The sequence below is a fragment of the Coturnix japonica genome, unplaced genomic scaffold (genome assembly GCF_001577835.2).
Source record: "Coturnix japonica isolate 7356 unplaced genomic scaffold, Coturnix japonica 2.1 chrUnrandom764, whole genome shotgun sequence".
In the NCBI taxonomy this organism is placed as follows: Eukaryota; Metazoa; Chordata; class Aves; order Galliformes; family Phasianidae; genus Coturnix; species Coturnix japonica.
In genome coordinates this window covers 4,423-24,350 of record NW_015440124.1, presented here as the reverse complement: position 1 = coordinate 24,350, position 19,928 = coordinate 4,423, and the positions used below count along the sequence as shown (strand labels likewise).

General features: G+C 64.5%; 1 protein-coding gene across 1 annotated transcript; it reads right to left on the bottom strand.

Annotated features, from left to right (window-relative positions):
• Positions 1-690: 690 nt before the first annotated feature.
• On the bottom strand, positions 691-18,819 carry LOC107307668 (plectin-like). The gene is made up of 8 exons (XM_015851192.1): positions 18,793-18,819; positions 17,553-17,691; positions 16,454-16,810; positions 15,359-15,442; positions 14,580-14,684; positions 13,307-13,405; positions 7,990-11,367; positions 691-7,086 (listed from the first exon to the last, which is right to left on the bottom strand). The coding sequence occupies exons 3-8, from the start codon at positions 16,721-16,723 to the stop codon at positions 829-831; spliced, it is 10,194 nt and encodes a 3,397-aa protein (XP_015706678.1). The 5' UTR covers positions 16,724-16,810; positions 17,553-17,691; positions 18,793-18,819; the 3' UTR covers positions 691-828.
• Between the last annotated feature and the right edge of the window lie 1,109 nt (positions 18,820-19,928).

The following is a 19,928-nucleotide window of genomic DNA, read 5'->3' as shown; positions in this document are numbered from 1 at the left end:
TGGGATGGCCAATGTCATCAATGGGATCACTGGGATGGCTAGTGGCATCAATGGGATCAATGGGATGGTGGCACTGGTGGGATGGGTGGGACAGATGGGGTCATTGGTGGGGTCATGGGATCAGTGGGTGACATGGGAGGGATCGTGGATGGGATCACTGGTGGCATCAGTGGGACTGGTAGGATCACTGGGATGGATGGGGTCATCAGTGGGATTAATGAGATGACTGGGATGACTGGGATGACTAAGATCACCGAGACTGTGGGGTGGGTAGGATCACAACTGGTGTCATTGGGATCGGTGAGTGGCATGGGTGGGATCATGGATGGGGTCACTGTTGGCATCACTGGGATTGCTGGGATGGATAGGATCATCTGGTGGCATCAGTGGGATCACTGGGATGGGTGGGATGGTTGGTGGCATCAATGGGATCACTGGGATGGTGGCACACGGCTGGGACTGGGAGGATCACTTTGACCACCAGTATGGCCAAGATCACTGATGGACTGATGTGTTGGATGGGATGGGATGTGATGGAATGGGATGGGATGGGATGGATTGGGATGGGATGGGATGGGATGGATTGGGATGGGATAGATTGGGATGGATTGGGATGGGATGTGATAGGCACTGCCGGCACCGCAGAGCGGTAGCGCGGTGCCTTCCACCAGGTGACCACACACAAACACGGCCGGAGCGATGGCGTTTATTAATATATTAGTGCAGTCTTTGTTTGGTTTGGGTTAAACTTGTTTAGGCACTGCTTTGGAAGAAGGCTATTGGGTTTCAAAAGGGCAAACAGGGGGGAAGCGGGCCGGCACCGCGGCATCACGCCGTGCTCAGCACCACCGCCCGCCCCAAGGCCGGCGCCAGCGCGGCCGCCTCCACGGAGCCGTGCGGGGCCGCGGCGTATCTGCGCCCGAAGCTGGAGGACGAGTAGGAGGAAGACGAGAAGGTCATGGAGAAGCCGGAGCCGGTGGCGTCGAAGCTGCCGCGCCGTGACCCTGAGCGCGAGCCGGTGCGGGAGCTGGAGCGCGAGCCGGCGGCGGAGCCGGCGCCGCTGACGTTGTAGGGGCTGTAGTAGCCCTTGGAGGAGCGGGACGAGGCCTCGAGCAGGCGCAGGCCGGTGCCATCCTCGATCATGCTGCGGTCCATGGCGTCCTTGTAGGAGATCTTCAGCTTGGTCTTGGGGCACGTCAGGTACTTGGCGTAGGTGCCGACGTCGCGCAGCTTCTGGGCCGTGCGTGCGTCGATGGTGCCCTTCTGCAGCGCCTCGTCCAGGGAGACGCGGCCGTCGGCGTCGGGCTCGATCAGCCCCCCGGTCAGGTACTGCACCTCCAGGAAGCGCTGCCCGGCCTCGTAGTACAGCCAGCCCTTCTTCAGCGCCTGCGCCGCCGACATCTTGGTCTTGGTGCGCGGGTCCTCGAAGCCGGAGAAGGCTTTCTGCGCCAGGTTGATGCGGTCCACCATGATCCTGTCCACCAGCCCCCTGTTCACCGCCTCGGCCACCGAGCAGCGCTCGCCCGTGCTGGGGTCGATGATGCCGCCGGTGCAGGCCTGCGCCTCCAGCAGCCGCTGCCCCGTGATGTTGTCCACCAGGTTGCGGCGCATGGCCTCGGTGACGGACACCTTCTCCAGCGTGTCGGTGTCCAGGATGCCGGCCACCGGCCCCGTCTCCTCGCCCGGGTCGGTCCAGGCGGAGCCCGGCAGCCGTGGTGGGGCCGGGCTGGCCGAGTAGGACGAGGAGGAGGAGCCCACGGAGGAGGAGCGTGAGCGGAAGCCGCCCATGTTGCCGGAGAGCATGTCGGCGAACTCGGTGATGGAGAGCGAGCCGGAGCGGTACTGGTCCAGTGCAGACTGGTCGATCAGGCCGCGTGAGATGGCGTCATCGATGTCGTACTGGCGGCCTGAGCGTCGGTCGATGATCATGGACTTGACGACGCCGTCGGAGGAGGAGGTGGTGATCTCCTCCCACTCGCACTCCTGCTCTGACAGCTCCAGGTAGGTCTGGTGGTCGATGAGGCCCTTGCGATAGGCCTCATACACCGACATCTCCTTGCCCGTCTCCGGGTCGACGATGACCACACGGCGCTTGCGCACTGAGGACTTGGACGAGGTCTTCCTCTCGCGCTTCTTCTCCTTCAGCGGCAGCAGCCGCAGCCCCGTCTCGGGGTCCTCGATGCAGCGCTCCATCAGCTGCAGGTAGGTGAGGTTCTCCTCCGTGTTGGGGTCGAAGAAGCCCTTGGTGTCGTCGCTGGGGTCCGACAGGACCTCGTTCATCTCCTTGTCAAACAACCCGCGCTTGTAGGCCACCTCAACAGGCAGGCGGTGGCTCTCCTCGGGGTCGATGATGCCGCCGGTGGCGATCTGGGCCTCCAGCAGGCGTATGCCGTGGTCCTTCAGGATCAGCCCCTTCTTCATGGCCTGGAAGAGGGAGATGAGCTTCCCGGTGTAGGGGTCCCGGTAGCCGGTGACGGCGCGCTCGGCTGAGAGCAGCTTGTCCTTGAACTCAGGACCCACGATGCCCATGCGCACGGCCTCCTCCACCGTCAGCTTCAGCCCCTTGATGGGGTCGATGACGTAGCCCGTGGCCGCCTGCGCCTCCAGCAGCTCGAAGGCGGTGCCGGGCCGGATGATGCCCTTCTTCATGGCCTGGTAGACAGAGAGCCGCTCCTTGGTGGAGTCCACGAAGACGCCGGCGATGCAGCTGGTGCCCTCCAGGAAAGTCTTCAGGTTCTTGGAGACCTCCTCGACCGACGTCAGCCCTTCATGCAGCCGCTGTGCCGTGGCCTCGTCCATCACCCGCGACAGCACCAGCTCCTCCACCGTGATCTGCTTGCGCAGCCCGCGGAAGGTGAGGCGGCGTGTGTCGCCCAGCGGCAGCAGCAGCAGCCCAGTGTCCTCGTCCTTGCGGCAGCGCCGCAGCAGCTGCGTGTAGCTCAGCTTCTCGTCGGTGGATGGGTCCACGAAGCTGCGCACCTCGCTGGGCTCCGACAGCATGTTGTATGTCTCCCTGTCGATGAAGCCGCGGTGGCAGGCCACCTCCAGGGGCAGGTGGAAGCCCAGGCGCGGGTCGATGATGCCGCCGGTGGCCAGCTGGGCGTCCAGCAGCTTCAGGGCCTCCTCACTCGGCACCAGATCCTTCTTCATGGCCTGGAAGATGGAGATCTTCTGCTCGCTGTAGGGGTCCCGGTAGCCGGTGGCGGCCCGCTCTGCAGACAGCAGGCGGTCGTGGACCTCGGGCCCCACGAGGCCTTTGCGGACGGCCTCGTCCACCGTCAGCATCTCGTTCTTGACGGGGTCCACCAGGAAGCCAGTGGCCGCCTGGGCCTCCAGCAGGCAGCGCGCCACCTCGGCATTGATCAGCCCCTTCTTCAGCGCCTGGTAGACACTCAGCGTCTGCTTGGAGGATGGCACGTAGACGCCGGCGACGCAGCCTGAGCCGTAGAGGCACCTGCGGACGGCCTCATCCTCCAGCAGCTCGCGGAAGGTCTTGGAGCCGTCCTTCAGCAGCCGGTAGATGTCCTGCGAGATCACCTTGGCCTCAAAGAGGTCCTCGGCCGTGACGCGGCGCTGCCCGTACTCGTAGGAGGTGGCCAGGTTCTGCTGCCGGATGATCTCGGTGCGCTCGATGATCTCGATGATGATGATGATCATGCGCTCCTTGGAGACGCGGCCCGTCTGGAACTCCTCCATCAGCTGCCGCCGCTGCTCCTCGGGCAGCATGTCCGAGTGCATGATCTCCCACAGCGACATGGAGGAGCCGGCCCGGCTGCCCACCGGGATGTCCACCTGCGTCTCCTCAAACACCTTCCGCGTCTCCTCCTCCGTGTACACCCGCGTCGTCTCCACCACCGTCGGCTTCTCGGGCTCCCGCAGCGGCAGCAGCAGCAGCCCCGTCTCGGGGTCCTCGACGCAGCGCTCCTTCAGCTGCAGGTAGGTGAGGTTCTCCTGCGTGTTGGGGTCAAAGAAGCCCTTGGTGTCGTCGCTGGGGTCAGACAGGATGCGGTTCATCTCCTCGTCAAACATCCCGCGCTCGTAGGCCACCTCGACGGGCAGGCGGTGGCTGTGCACGGGGTCAATGATGCCGCCGGTGGCAATCTGTGCCTCCAGCAGGCGCACGCCGTGCTCCCTGACGATCAGCTCCTTCTTCATGGCCTCGAAGAGTGAGATGGTGTTCCCTGAGTAGGGGTCCTTGTAGCCGGTGACGGCCTTCTCGGCCGAGAGCAGCTTCTCGTGCAGCTCCGGCCCCACCACGCCGGCCTTCACCGCCTCGTTGACGTACAGCTTGCGGTTCCTCACTGGGTCGATGAGGAAGCCGGTGGCCGCCTGCGCCTCCAGGAGGACCACGGCGGTGCTGGCCCGCAGCAGGTTCCTCCTCATGGCCTCGTAGATGGTCAGCTTCTCCTTGGTGGCCTCCACGTAGACGCCAGCGATGCAGCCGCCGCCATGCAGGAAGCGCCGCACCGCCTCCGTCTCAGCCAGCTCCTTTACTGAGGCGCTGCCGTCCTGCAGCCGCTCGTATTGCGACTTGCTGAGGACGCGCGACTCCAGCAGCTCGCTGGCCGGCACCGGCGCCCGCAGCCCCGCGAAGGTCAGCTTCTCCCGCTTCTTGCTCTCCGTCTCCTCCACGATGGTGATGATGATCTTGATGATCTTCTCCACAGTCACCTTGCCCGTCTTGTACTGCCGCAGCAGTTCCCGCCGCTGCTCCTCAGTGAAGTACTCAGAGTGCAGCAGCTCCCACACACTCACGGTGCGGCCGCGCATGCTGCCGGCCGGCACCTCCACCGTGGCCTTGCTGAAGCTCTCCTGGGCCTGCTCATCTGTGTAGATCTCCTCCTGCTGCGCCTGGATGGCGGCGTCCGATAGCGGCAGCAGCAGGAACCCCGTCCGCTCGTCCCGCCGGCAGCTCTGCTGCAGCTGCGCGTAGCCGACGTGCTGCTGCCGGTTGGGGCAGTAGAAGGCCCGCAGCTCCTCCAACGCCTCCTTGGTGTCTGCGTCCAGGCAGCCGCGCCGGTAGGCGACGTCGAGCGGCAGGCGGTGGCTGTGCAGCGGGTCCACGACACCTCCAGTGCGGAGCTGCACGTCCAGCAGCCGCACGCCGGCGTCGGAGGGCACCAAGCCCTTCTTCAGCGCCTGGAAGAGGGGGACGGTCTGCCCGGTGTACGGGTCCTTGTAGCCGCTCACCGCCTTCTCGGCCGACAGCAGCCGCTCGTGGACCTCTGGCCCCACCACCTCGGCCTTCACCGCCTCGTCCACGGTGTAGAGCTGGCCGCTCGTGGGCTCCATGATGAAGCCGGCGGCCGCCTGCGCCTCCAGCAGAGCCAGGGCCACCTCTGGCTTCAGCAGGTTCCTCCTCTGGGCCTCGTAGAAGCTCAGCTTCTCCCCGCTGGACTCCAGCTGGACCCCGGCGATGGCGTCGGCGCCCCGCAGGTAGCGCCGCACCGCGTCCGTCTGCGCCACGTCGGCCACGCTGGCCTTGCCCTGCTGCAGCCGGTTGTAGGCGTCCTTGTCGATGACGCGGCTCTCCAGCAGCTCTGCAGCGGGCACGGGGGCGCGCAGCCCCTCGAACAGCATCTGCCTCTTCTTCTCGCTCTCCTCCACCACCGTGATGACGATGCGGATGATCTTCTCCACCGTCACTTTGCCGCCGCGGTACTGCTGGATCAGCTCCTTGCGCTGCTCCTCGGTGAAGTACTCGGAGTTGATGATCTCCCAGATGGTCACGGTCTTGCCTTGGAACCTGCCCAGCGGGGGGCTCACCGTGGCCTTCTTGAAGACGTCCTTGGCTTCCTGGGCGCTGTACAGCAGCTCGGTGCCCGTGGCCGCCTGGCTGCTGAGCGGCAGCAGCAGCAGCCCCGTCTCGGGGTCCTCGACGCAGCGCTCCATCAGCTGCAGGTAGGTGAGGTTCTCCTGCGTGTTGGGATCCAGGAAGCCCTTGGTGTCGTCGCTGGGGTCGGACAGGACACGGTACATCTCCTCGTCCAGCAGCCCGCGCTTGTAGGCCGCCTCCAGGGGCAGGCGGTGGCTGTGCACGGGGTCGATGATGCCGCCGGTGGCGATCTGGGCCTCCAGCAGGCGCACGCCGTGCTCCCTGACGATCAGCTCCTTCTTCATGGCCTGGAACAGGGAGATCCTGTCCCCGGTGTAGGGGTCCTTGTAGCCGGTGACGGCGCGCTCGGCCGCCAGCAGCTTGTTGTGCAGCTCTGGCCCCACCAGCCCGTCGCGCACCGCTTCATTCACCGACAGCCGGGCGTTGCGCACCGGGTCCACCATGAAGCCGGTGGCCGCCTGCGCCTCCAGCAGCACCAGGGCCGTGCCGGGGCTGAGCAGCCGCTTCTTCATGGCCTCGTAGATGCTCATCTTCTGCCGGCCCGGCTCCATCAGCAACCCGGCCACGCAGCTGCGGCCCTGCAGGAAGGCGCGCACGTCGTCACGCCGCTGCAGCTCCTCCACGCTCACGGTGCCCTGCGCCAGCTGGCTCAGGCTGTGGCCGCTGAGGACGCCGGCGGCCGCCAGCTGCTGCGCCGACACCTTCTGCCGGATGCCCTGGAAGGCGAACTCGGGCTCCCCGTTCTGCTGCAGGCCGTCCAATGCGTGGCGGCCGTTGGGCAGCGCCTGCAGCTCCTGCTCTTCCTGCGGCGCTGCGTCCGTCTGGATCATCATCTCCCTGGTGGATGCTGCGGCGCTGCGCTGCTCCTCCTGCAGCTGCCGCAGCCGCTCGCGCAGCTTCTGGTTCTCCTCCTCCAGCTGCTTCTCCTGCAGCTGCCGCTGCTTCTGCAGCTGCTGCAGCTCCTCCTGCTTGCGCCGCACGCTCTCCTCCGCCTCCTCCTGCTGCCGCTTGGCCTCATCCAGCATCGCCTTCAGCTGCTGCTTCTCCTGCTCCATCTCCTGCTGCTGCCGCTCCTGCTCGGCCTTCAGGCTCTGCGCTTTATCCACCTCGTCCCGAAACAGCTTCTCCAGCTTCGCCTTCTCCTCCTCGATGAACTTCTCCTTCTGCAGCAGCGCGTCCTTCTCGTGCAAGAAGGACTCCTGCAGGGATTGCGTCTCCTGCCGCAGCTGCGCCTGCTGGGCCACCTCCATCTGCAGGGAGAGCAAAGAGACGTCATGGGGAGCACGGTTAGGGGGTGGGAGTGAAGGGTGAGGGTGTGGGTGGGGGCATGGGTGGGGGCTGTGGGTGAAGGGTGTGGGTGGGGATGAGGATGGGGATGAGGGTAGAGAATGAGGATGGAGATGCAGGTGGGGGTGTGGGATGAAGGGTGGGCTGTAGTTGTGGGATGCTGGTATGGGGTGAAGATGTGGGCTTCAAATGGGGGAGGTAAATAAGGGGTATGGTTGGGGGGCCGGGGGGTGCTGCCCACAGGGGGCTGAGGGCTGTGGGTTTGGGGAGCTGAACCAGGTGGGTCAGGGGGCAGAGCTGGGTGTGTTGGGGGCAGAAATGGGTTAAGGATGCAGAGATGTGTGGGTTAGGGGGCAGAGCTGGGTGGGTGAGGGAGCAGGACTAAGTTACTTAGGGGGCAGAGCTGAGTCAGGGGACAGAGCTGGGGGGGTCGGTGGGCAGAACTGAGTCAAGGGGCAGAGGTGGGTGAGGGAGCAGGACTGAGTTAGGGGGCACAGCTGAGTCAAAGAGCAGGGATGGGTCGGTGAGGGGGCAGAACCGAGTCAGGGGACAGAGCTGAGGTGGGGGGCAGAGCTGAACTGGGGGGGCAGAGCAGGATGGATGAGGGGGCAGAGCTGAGTTGGGGGGCAGAGCTGAGCCAGGGGGGCAGAGCCAGGCAGTTGAGGGAGCAGAGCCAGATGGGCTGCAGATGCGACGCATGCAGGGCATGCATCGTGCAGAAGGAACACAAGGATGCCACCCTTGCGGTGCAAGAAGGGCTCCCACCACCGCAGGGCTGAACTCAGCCGCGCTGCCTCCTCCATGGGGGAAAAGGGAGGGGAGAAGAGAGGGATGGAGGCGTTGCGCCCCGCCGTGCTGCGCGGTACCTCCTCGGCCCTGCGCTGCAGCAGCTCAGCTTCGCGCTTCAGCCCCTCCTTCTCGCGCTCGAGCTCAGCGATGGCGCCGCGCAGCTTCTCTGCGTCGCGGTCACTCTGCTGCCGCCGCGTCTCCAGCGCCCGCACCTCCGCCAGCTTCTCCTGCGTCGCCGACTCCGCATTGCGCAGCCTCTCTCCGATCTCCTCGGCCTGACGTCGGAAGCGCCGCGCCTCCTCCTCTGCGGCGCCATGCGCCTCGCTCAGCTCAGCCACGCGCAGCTTCAGCCGCTCGGCCTCGGCCGCCGCATCCAGCTGGCGCCGCCGCTCGGCCTCCAGCGTCCTCTGGAAGCCCTCAGTCTCCTCAGCCAGGCGGCGCCGCATTTCCTCGCGGTCCTCCCGCAGCCGCTCAGCGTGCTCCTGCGCCAGCTCCTTCTGCTTCTGCAGTGCCTCGGCCTCGGCCCGCAGCCGCGCCGCCTCCTGCAGCGCCTCGCTCTTCTCGCGCAGCACGCGCTCGGCCAATGCACGCTGCTGGGCCAGATCGTCCTCAGCCACCCGCCGCAGCCGCGCCGCCTCCTGCGCCTCCACTCCCAGCCGCGCTGCCTCCTCAGCCACGCGCTGCAGCCGTTCCGCCTCCTCGGCCAGCGCCTTGCGCGCCTCCTCCTCCCCGCGCAGTGCCTGCGCCTTGCTCTCCTCCTCAGCGCGTTCCTTCAGCCGCATCAGCTCCTCCAGCTGCGCCCGCAGCCGCAGCAGCTCCTCCTCAGCCCGCGCCCGCTGCCGCGCTCCCTCCGCCGCCTCGTCCTTCAGGCGCCGCAGCTCCTCATCCAGCGCAGTGCGCTGCTGCGCGCTCTCGTCCAGCCGCAGCCGCACCCTGTCCAGCTCCTGCTCCACCTGTGCCTTCTGCCGCAGCGTCTGCTCGGCGAAGCGCCGATGCTTCTCGGTCTCGGCATCGGCCAGCTCCTTCTGCCGCAGCGCCTCCCGCTCCGCCCGCGCCCGCCGCTCTGCCTCCCGCTCCGCCTCCACCCGCAGCGCCTCGGCCTCGGCCTGCGCCCGCGCCTGCGCCTGCGCCTCCTCCTCAGCACGACGCTTCTGCCGCTCCGCCTCCTCCACGCGCTGCCGCGACAGCCGCGCGTCCTCCTCGGCCCCACCACGTGCCGCCTCCGCCTCCTCGGCCGCCCGCCGCGCTCCCTCCGCCTCAAGGCGCAGCCGCTCCAGCGCGCTCTGCTCCTGCCGCTGCAGCTCCTGCAGCTCGCGCTCCTTCTCCTGCACAGCTGCCGCACGCGCCTTCTCCTCGGCCGCCACGCGCTTCTGTGCCGCCTCCCGCGCCAGCTGCACCTGCCGCTCGGCCTCGCGTTCCGCCGCCTCCTTCTGCCGCCGCGCCTCCTCCACCGTGGCCTTCAGCCGCTCCACCTCCTCCAGCGCCGCCCGCCGCTGCCGCGCTGCCTCCTCCTCGGCCGCCGCCATAGTGCGCGCTCGCTCCTCGGCCTCGCGCCGCCTCCCTTCCTCCTCGGCCGCAGCAGCACGCTGCCGCTCTGCCTCCCTCTCTGCGCGCTCCCGGCTGCGCTGCGCCTCCTCGGCCTCGGCGCGGATGCGTCCCAGCTCACGCTCCAGCTCAGCCTTGCCAGCAGAGGCACGCTCGAAGCCGCCCTTGAGCGCGTGGATCTCCTCTTCCACCTGGCGCCGCTGTCGCAGCGTGTCCTCCAGCAGCGCGCGCTGCCGCTCCAGCTCGCTCTCGGAGGCGCGTTTCAGCTGCGCGATGCGCTCCTCCACGTCCTGCTTGTGCTGCGCCGCGCGTTCCTCCAGCAGCCGCCGCTGGAAAGCCTCGTCGTCCGCCAGCCGCCGCAGCCGCTCGTTCTCCGCCTCCTTCTCGGCCAGCGCCATCTCGGCCTCTGCCTTCAGCCGCGCCGCCTCAGCTACAGCCGCCAGCTTCTCCTCCAGGCTGCGCTCCGCTTCGCTGCGCCGCCGCGCTGCCTCCTCCTCGGCCAGCAGCCGCTGCCGCTTTGCCTCCTCTGACTGCGCCCGCAGCCGCGCCGCCTCCTCGGCCAGCTCGCGCAGCCGCGCCGCCTCCTCCTCCAGGCGCTGCTTGGAGCGCTCGCTGCTGCTGCGCGACTCCTCCTCGGCGCGTGCTTTGCTCTCCAGCAGCGCCTCCACCTGCGCGCGCAGCTCGGCCAGCTCCTCCTCCAGCTCCTCGCGCCGCCGCGCCGCCTCGCTGGCCGCATCCTTCAGGCGGCTCAGCTCCTCCTCCAGCAGCAGCCGCCGCTGCTCGCCGTCCTCCAGCCGCGCCTTCAGCCGGATCAGCTCCTGCTCTGCCGCCAGCCGCTGCCGCGCCGTCCCCTCGGCCTTGGCGCGCTGCTGCTCCAGCTCCTGCTCGGCCGCCTCCTTCTGTCGCAGCGCCGTCTGCTCGGCCTCCGCACGCCGCCGTGCCTCGCGCTCCGCGTCCTCCTTCTGCTTCTCGGCCTCCTCCTGTGCCAGTGCCTTCCGCTGCGCCACCTCCTCCGCCCGCAGCCGCAGCCGCAGCGCCTCGTCTGCCTTCAGCCTCCAGCGCTCGGCCTCCCGCTCTGCCTCCTCACGCGCTGCCTCCGCCTCTGCCTGCAGCTTCTTCCTCCTCTCCGCCTCTTCGCGCTCCTCAGCCTTGCGCCGCTCCTCCTCCTCCTTGGCGCGCTCCTTCTCCTCCTCCTGGGCCGGCGACGGCCGCTCCGTCCGCAGCTCGGCCTCAGCGCTGCGCCGCGCCACCTCCTCAGCCACGCGGACCTGCCGCTCCTTCTCCTCCTCCGCCTGCCGCCGCCGCCGTTCTGCCTCCTCCGCCCGCAGCCGCAGCGCCTCCAGCTCGGCCGCAGCTGCACGCTTCTCCCTGGCTGCTTCTCGCTCCGCCTCCTCCTTCCTGCGCAGCTCCTCCTCGGCCTCGCGCTTCTTGCGCCTCTCATCCTTCACCTGCAGCCGCAGCCTCTCTGCCTCCTCCTGCGCTGCGCGTTTCTGCCGCTCCGCCTCGTCGGCTCGTGCCCGCAGCTCTGCCAACTCGGCCTCTGCGCCGGCGCGCTGCCGCTCGGTGCCGTCCAGCTGCAGGCGAACCAGCCGGATTTCCTCCTCCACCCTTGCACGGCTGCGCTCTGCCTCCTCCGCCAGCTTGGCCTTGCTCTCAATCTGCCGCTCTGAGCTGCGCCGCAGCTCCCGCAGCTCCTCCTCAATGTTGCGCTTCTGCTGCTCCGCATCCACCGCCACCGCCTCGCGCCGCGTCGCCTCCTCCTGCATGCGCCGCTGCAGCTCCCGCGCTTCCTCTTCGGCCTGCGCCTTGGCCTGTGCCTGCGCCTCGGCCCGCTGCCGCTGCGCCTCCAGCTGCGCCTCCACCTCCGCCAGCCGTCGCCGCTCCTCCTCCTTCAGCTTCTCAACTGCTTTCTGCGGGGACAGAAGGGAGCGCCGCAACGCGGCTGTCAGCACCCGCCCCGAGGCCCCAATGCAGCGCCGCAGCGCTGGGGGGGATGCATGCCTCGCAGTGCCGCCTGCTGGGATGGACCGCATTGCACGCAGCAAAGCAACACACAGCAACGCAGCACCGCGAGGGATGTGGGCAGATGAAACACCGCCACCGTGCAAACATGCGGCGCTGCTGCGGCACCCGGCATGAGTGACACCACTGTGCACTGCAGCACTGCTGTAGCACCTCGCATGCAGACCACCACCACAAAAATGAGCTGCACCACTGCTGCGCCCACCATGCATGACACCACCACAGGAATGAGCTGCACTGCTGCTGCAGCACCCAGCATGAGCAACACCACCACTGAAATGAGCTGCACGGCTGCTGCGCCCAGCATAAGTGACACCATTGTGTATTGCAGCACTGCTGCTGCACCCAGCATGCAAACCACCACCACAAAATGAGCAGCACCACTGCTGTGCCCAGCATGTACACCACCACTGTGCAGTGCAGCACTGCTGCTGCCCCCAGCATGCAGACAGCGACTATAGAAACGAGCTGCACCACTGCTGCAGCACCCAGCATGCAGACCGTGACCATAGAAATGCGCTGCACCACTGCTGCACCTGGCATGCAGACCAACACTGTAATGCAGCGCCACTGCTGCACCCAACATGCACAACACCACCATAGAAATGAGCAGCACTGCTGCTGCACCAAGCACGCAGACCATCACCATGCAGATACGCAGCAGCCCCACTGCACCCGGCCCTATGTAGGATCCCCCCCCCCCTCCCCAGGCCCACCACACACACAGCATCGGCGCAAGAGATGCAGCAGGACTGCGGGGAGCACAGCAATGTTGGGGGGACAGCAGCGCCTTCCCGGCTTTACACCTTTGGGGTGGAGAAAGGGGGTGCCGTGGGGCAGATGGGTGCATGCATGCGGGTGGCACAGGTGCATGCAAGCACATGCATGGGGGGGAAGTGCGGATTGCTGCAGCAGTGGAGGAGTGTGGGGCCATGAGCAACTTCAGCAGGGGGTCATCCTGGTCCTACCACTTGCATGCACCTCACACACGCGCAGCCCCCCATGGCAAAGCAGCATTTGAGAGGCATCGCAGCGCCTGCACTGCAGGGATGGGTGTCATCTGAGGGGGTTGTGCTGCAACTGTTCTGCTGCACCCAGTGCTGTGCTGCACCAGGAGCTGAGCTGCAACTGGAACTGCAGTGCACCCAGAGTGGTGCTGCATCCAGAGCTGCACTGCACCCACAACTGCTGCACCCGGAGCTGTGCTCAGAGCTGTGCTGCACCCAAAGATGCGCTGTGCCCGGAGCTGTGCTGCAAATGGAGCTGCAATGCACTCCTCAGCTCCACTGCACTCGGGGCTGCAGCACACCTGAAACTGCACTATGCCTGGAGCTGCATTGCACCCAGAGCTGTGCTGCAACTGAAGCTGCGATGCACCCTCAGCTCCATTGCACCCAGGGCCGCAGTGCACCTGGAGTTGTGCTGTGCCCAGAGCTGCATTGCACCCAGAGCTGTACTGCATCTGGAGCTGTAATGCACCCTCAGCTCCACTGCACCCAGAGCTGTGCTGCACCCAGAGCTGTGCTGCATCTGGAGCTGTGCTGCACCCTCAGCTCCACTGCACCCAGAGCTGTGCTGCATCTGGAGCTGCAATGCACCCTCAGCTCCACTGCACCCAGAGCTGTGCTGCATCTGGAGCTGTGCTGCACCTGCAGCTGAGCTCACAACTGTGCTGCACCCAGAGCTGCACTGCACTGGGCATTGCAGCTCACTCAAAGCAATCTTAGTGCAGCGTTGGCAGCTCGCTGGATGCTCACACAGCTGCAGTTATGGGGGGTGGGGAGGGGAGGAAAGCACCACTGCAGCCACGCGCCGCATGCGCTGTACCTCCTCGTGCTCCATGCGCCGTAGGGTCTCCGTGATGAATTTGATGTACTGACTGCTCAGCGTCGTCAGCTCGCTGTACCGCGTCCGCAGCTCCACGTACTGCAGGGCATGCAGCACCGTCAGCACAGGGCTGCACCCCCTGCACCCCCAGCCCTGCAGTGCCTCATTGCCTTCACACACAGCCCTGCAGCCCTGCATTACCTGCACCCCCAGTCCTGCAGGGCTGCACTCCCCGCACCCCCAGTACTGCACACCTGCACTTTCTGCACCCCCAGCTCTGCACTGCTGCACTGCCTTCACATGCAGCCCTGCATTTCCTGCTCCCCCAGTCTTGTAGGGCTGCAGTCCCTGCACCCCCAGAGCTGCATACCTGCAAACTCGGCACCCCCAGCACTGCGGTGCTGCACTGCCTTCACACGCAGCCCTGCAGTACTGCATTTCCTGCACCCCCAGCCCTGCATTTCTTGCACCCCCAGCCCCACATTCCCTGCACCCCCAGCCCTGCAGTGCTGCACTGCCTTCAAACACAGCACTGCAGCCCTGCATTCCCCGCACCCCCAGTCCTGTAGGGCTGCACTCCCTGCACCCCCAGCGCTGCATACCTGCAAACTATGCACCCCCAGCACTGCGGTGCTGCACTGCCTTCACATGCAGCCCTGCAGTACTGCATTTCCTGAACCCCCAGCCCTGCATTTCCTGCACCCCCAGCCCTGCATTCCCTGCACCCCCAGCCCCACATTCCCTGCATCCCCAGCCCTTCAGTGCTGCACTGCCTTCACACGCAGCCCTGCAGTCCCTGCACCCCCAGCCCTGCAGTGTTGCACTGCCTTCAAAGACAGCACTGCAGCCCTGCATTCCCTGCACCCCCAGTCCTGTAGGGCTGCACTGCCTTCACATGCAGCCCTGCAGCCCTGCATTCCCTGCAGCCCCAGTCCTGTAGGGCTGCACTCCCTGCGCCCCCAGCGCTGCATACCTGCAAACTCGGCACCCCCAGCACTGCGGTGCTGCACTGCCTTCACACGCAGCCCTGCAGTACTGTGTTTCCTGCACCCCCAACACTGCAGTGCTGTACTGCCTTCACACGCAACCCTGCATTTGCTGCGCCCCCTGCCCTTTAGGGCTGCACTCCCCCCACTCCTGCATTCCCTGCACCCCACCCCTGCAGTGCTGCATTCCCTGCACCCCCAGCCCTGCATTCCCCGCACACCCAGCCCTGTAGAGCTGCATTCCCTGCACCCCCTGCACTGCAGTGCTGCATTCCCTGCACCCTCACCTCCTGGATGACGCTGTCTGATGCTGACTGCACTTTGGCCTTCTTAGCAGGCGATGCCTGCGGCTCCAGCTGCGCCGTGAAGGTGATGAGTTGCAGCTCGTAGTCCTGTGGGGAGAGGGGGGGTCAGAGGAGGGGCTGCAACCACAGCGCTGCAACCCAACCCACAGCGCTGCAACCCAACCCACAGTGCTGCAACCCACAGCAATCCACAGCGCTGCATCCCACAGCGCTGCAACCCACAGCGCTGCATCCCACAGCGCTGCATCCCACAGCGCTGCATCCCACAGCGCTGCATCCCAGTGTTGCAACCCACAGCATTGCAACTCAATTGCAACTCACAAAGACCCATAGGGACCCACAGCAACAGAGTCCCACAGAGACCCACAGCGATCCATAGGGACCCACAGACACCCACAGAAACCACAGCGATCCATAGGGCCCCATAGGGACCCACAGCAACCCACGGAGACCCACAGCAACCCATAGGGACTCATAGTGTCCCATAGTGATCCATAGGGACCCACAGAGACCCATAGCAACCCATAGAGACCCAGAGCGATCCATAGGGACTCACAGTGTCCCACAGCGATCCACAGGGACCCACAAAGACCCATAGGGACCCATAGCAACCCACAGAGACCTGAGACCCACAGAGATCCATAGGGACTCACAGTGTCCCATAGTGATCCATAGGGTCCCACAAAGACCCATAGAGTCCCACAGCGACCCACAGCTGGACCCACAGGGACCCACAGTGACCCACAGTGGCCCAGACCCACCTTGATGGCGTCGATGTACTGCTTGGCGTAGCGCTGGCACTCCTCCACCTTCTCCTTCTGCTGCTCGCATTCCTCCAGCAGCTTCTGCAGGGAGAGACGGGCAGCGGCTGAGCTGCATGGCTGCAACCATGGGGCCGAGCACTGCATGCAATGCTGTGCTGCAGCTGTGCGTGACACACTGCATGCAATGCTGTGCTGCAGCTGTGTGTGACACACTGCATGCACTACAGTGCTGCGTTGCAACCACTGCAGCTGCACGTGACAAACTGCGTGGCCATGCACTGCATGCACTGCATCTCTGCCTTGCAACTGCTGCAGCTGTGCACGACACTGCATGGCTATGCACTGCATGCGCTACAGTGCTGCACTGCAACCACTGCAGCTCTGCATGGCACACTGTGGGGACGAGCACTGCATGCACTACAGTGCTGTGCTGCAGCCGCTGCAGCCGTGCGTGAAATACGGCATGGCCGTGCACTGCATGCGATACAGTGCTATGCTGCAACCCCTGCAGCCGCACGTGACAAACTGCGTGGCCATGCACTGCATGCACTGCAGCTCTGCCTTGCAGCCACTGCAGCTGTGTGTGACGCTGCGTGGCCATGCACTGCATCTCTGTACAGCATGCAGCAGATCTGTGCACAACACACTCTGTGGTCATGCACTGTGAGCACTGTGGGCTGGGGCTGCCTGTTGCATGCGCTGCAGCTCTGCATGGCAAGCAGGCCATGCACAGCACCACAAGAACCACAGCCATGCACTGCAGCCACCAGTGCTGCACACAATGCTTCCTGGTCATGCAGCACAAGCACTGGGGCTGCAGGCTGCATGTGCTGCAGCTCTGCATGGCAAGCAGGCCATGCACCGCACCACAAGGACCACAGCCATGCACTGCAGCCACCAATGCCATGCACAGTGCTTTCTGGTCATGCAGCACAAGCACTGGGGCTGCATGCTGCATGCAATGCAGCCCTGCATGGCAAGCAGACATGCACTGCAGCGACCAATGCCATGCACAGTGCTTTCAGGTCATGCAGCACAATCACCGGGGCTGCATGCTGCATGCAATGCAGCTCTGGCCGCATCCTGCATTACCTTCTGCTGCAGCAGCTGCTCCCTGACGACGCTGCTGTCTCCGATGGGGACGGCCTGGATGCTCTCCTGGCGCAGCCGCGCGTCGCGGATCCACTCCTGCAGCGCGTCGCAGCTCTGCCGGTAGCAGCGCAGCCGCCGCCCCAGCAGCTCCAGGTCGCGCAGCCGCAGCTCCATCTGCGCCAGCGCCGCGTCCCAGCGCCGCAGCAGCGCCTCCACGCGGTGCCCGTAGCGCTGCAGGTCGGCGTCGTGCTCGCTGTGCCCGCGCTCCATGCGCTCGTTCACCTCCCGCGCTCGGTTCAGCTCCTCCTGCAGCGCTGTGAATGCGGCTGCATGGCCGTCCGCCTGCGAGCGCAGCCGCTGCAATGGGGGAAGGGGGGGGCAAAGAATGCGGTGAGCAAGGCGCAACATGGACCCACAGCAGCCCATAGGGACCCACTGGGACCCATAGGGACTCATAATGACCCACTGGGACCCATAGGGACTCATAATGACCCACTGGGACCCATAGGGACTCATAATGACCCACTGTGTTCCACAGGGACCCATAGGGACCCACTGGGACCCACAGGGACCAATAGGGACCATAACAACCCACACAGACCTGCTGGGACCCACTGGGACCCATAGAGACCCATAACAACCCACTGGGACCCATAGCAACCCATAACGATCCACTGGGACCCATAGGGACTCATAACGACCCACTGGGACCCATAGGGACCCATAACGACCCACTGGGACCCACAGTGACCCATAGCGACCCATAGTGACCCATAACTGCCCCATAGGGACTCACTGAGACCCATAGTGACCCACAGAGACCCATAGCGACCCAAAGAGATCCACAGTGACCCATACAGACCCACAGAGACCCATAGTGACCCATAAACACCCACAGTGACCCAAAGAGATCCACAGCAACCCACAGGGACCCACAGCAACTCAGAGACCCATAGTGACACACAGGGACGCATAAGGACCCAAAACTGCCCCATAGGGACTCAATGAGACCCAAAGAGATCCACAGAGACCCACAGCGACCCACAGAGACCCACAGCGCCCCATAGCGCCCCACAGCGCCCCACAGAGCCCCCCGTACCTTGAGCTCGTCGCAGCAGCCCTGCAGCTCGTTGAGGTCCGCAGGCACGGTGTGTGCGCTCTTCAGCTGCTCCTCGTAGAGCTGCAGCAGCTCCTCGGCCTCCTGCGTGCTGCGCAGCACCACCGCAATCGTCTTCAGCCTGAGGAGGCACCGCAACGTCAGCCTTCATCATCAGCATCATCATCCTCAGCCTCAAAATCATCTTCAGCCTCATCATCATCCTCAGCCTTATCATCATCATCCTCAGCCTTATCATCATCATCATCATCCTCAGCCTTCATCATCAGCATCACCATCACCATCATCAGCATCAGCCTTTGTCATCATCATCTTCAGCCTCATTATCACCATCATCATCATCAACCTCAAAATCACCCTTATCCTAATCATCATCATCATCCTCAGCCTCATCTTCAGCCTCAGCAGCAGCAGCAGCCTCAAAATCACCCTCGTTCTCTTCATCATCATCCTCATCTTCATCCTCATCCTCATCATCATCCTCAGCCTCATCTTCAGCTTCATCCTCCTCCTCCTCATCATCTTCATCCTCAGCCTCAAAATCATCCTCAGCCTCATCATCATCCTCATCATCACCCTCAGCCTCATCTTCAGCATCATCACCCTCATCCTAATCATCACCCACCTCATCCTCATCCTCATCATCCTCCTCATCCTCATCCTCATCCTCTTCCTCATCCTCTTCCTCAGCCTCCTCCTCCTCCTCCTCCTCATCCTCACCTTCATCTTCATCATCATCCTCATCCTCAGCATCACCCTTATCCTCCTCCTCATCATCCTCATCTTCAGCCTCATCATCATCATCCTTAGCCCCAGCAGCATCATCCTCAGCCTCAGCCTCAGCCTCAGCCTCAGCCTCAGCCCCAGCATCATCCTCCTCCTCCTCCTCATCAGCTTCAAAATCATCCTCAGCCTCACCATCATCATCATCATCCTCAGCCTTATCATCCTCATCATCACCCTCATCATCATCATTGTCCTCATCATCATCCTCTTCCTCCTCCTCATCATCACCACCCTCATCCTCACCTCCTTTGCCTTCCTCCTCCTCCATTTCCTCCTCCACCACCTCCACCATCTCCTCCCTCTGCCTTCCTCCTCCTCTTCTTCCTCCCCCCCATCCTCCTCTCCCTCCTCTTCCTCGTCCTCCTCCTCCACCCCCCCTCCTTTGCCTTCCTCCTCTTCCTCCTCATCCCCCCATTGCAGCCGTTGCATTTCTCACTTCTCCAGGTAGATGCAGGACAGGCTGCAGATCTCCTCCCCCTCCACCCCCTCCCCCTTTGCCTTCATCCTCCTCCTCTGCCTTCATCCCCTTCCTTCCTTCCTCCCCAATGCAGCCGTTGCATTACTCCTCCCCTCCCCCCCACTGCAGCCGTTGCATTTCTCCTCCTCCTCCCCCCCCTGCAGCGTTGCATTTTCTCCTCCTTCTCCCCCCCCCCGCTGCAGCAGTTTGCTATTTCTCCTCTCCCGCCCCCCACCCCCCACCCCCCAGTTGCATCCGTTGCATCTCTCACTTCTCCAGGTAGATGCAGGACAGGCTGTAGACGCGCTCCATCTTCTGCAGCGTCACCTCCAGCTCGGATCGCAGCAGCGGCGCCGACGCTCCTTCCTCAGGCTGCGCCAAAACCTGCGCCGACTGCGCGCTCACCGCATCCAGGTTCACACGGATCCCTTCCAGCTCACGATGGATCTCCTGCAGCGCAGCGATGCATGTCAGCACACCGTACTGTGCTGTGCTGCACTGCACTGGGACCTGCAGCGCTACACTGCACTGCACTGACATGGGACCTGCAGCACTGCACTGCACTGCACTGCACTGCACTGACATGGGACTTGCAGCACTGCGCTGCACTGAGACCTGCAGCGCTGCACTGCGCTGCACTGACATGGGACTTGCAGCACTGCATTGCATTGCACTGCACTGACATGGGACTTGCAGCACTGCGCTGCACTGAGACCTGCAGCACTGTGCTGCACTGCACTGCCATGGGATGTGCAGCACTGCACTGTGCTGCTATCATAGGGGAGCATGCAGCACTGCACTGCACTGCTGTGGGACCTGAAGTGCAGCACTGCACTGCACTGCACTGGGATGTGCAGCACTGAACTATGCTGCTATCACAGGGGAACATGCAGCACTGCACTGCACAGGGTTCTGCAGCATTGCACGGCACTGCACTGGGACCTGCAGCACTGCACTGGAACATGCAGCACTGCCCTGCATTGCACCATGCAGCGCTGTGCTGCCACCAATATGGGGACATGCAACACTGCACTACACTGAGCAGCTATGAGACATGCAGCACTGCACCTCACTGCATTGCACTGCAATGAGATGTGCAGCACCCCACTGTACTG

What these genes read in the sequence shown, in the direction of transcription:
- LOC107307668 (XM_015851192.1), bottom strand. Translation starts at nt 16,723, where the DNA reads ATGGAGCGCGGGCACAGCGAGCACGACGCCGACCTGCAGCGCTACGGG. An exon ending in AGTACATCGACGCCATCAAG is followed by an intron (nt 14,685 to 15,358) that starts GTGGGTCTGGGC and finishes CTCTCCCCACAG; the next exon opens with GACTACGAGCTGCAACTCAT. An exon ending in GGCGCATGGAGCACGAGGAG is followed by an intron (nt 11,368 to 13,306) that starts GTACAGCGCATG and finishes CTGTCCCCGCAG; the next exon opens with AAAGCAGTTGAGAAGCTGAA.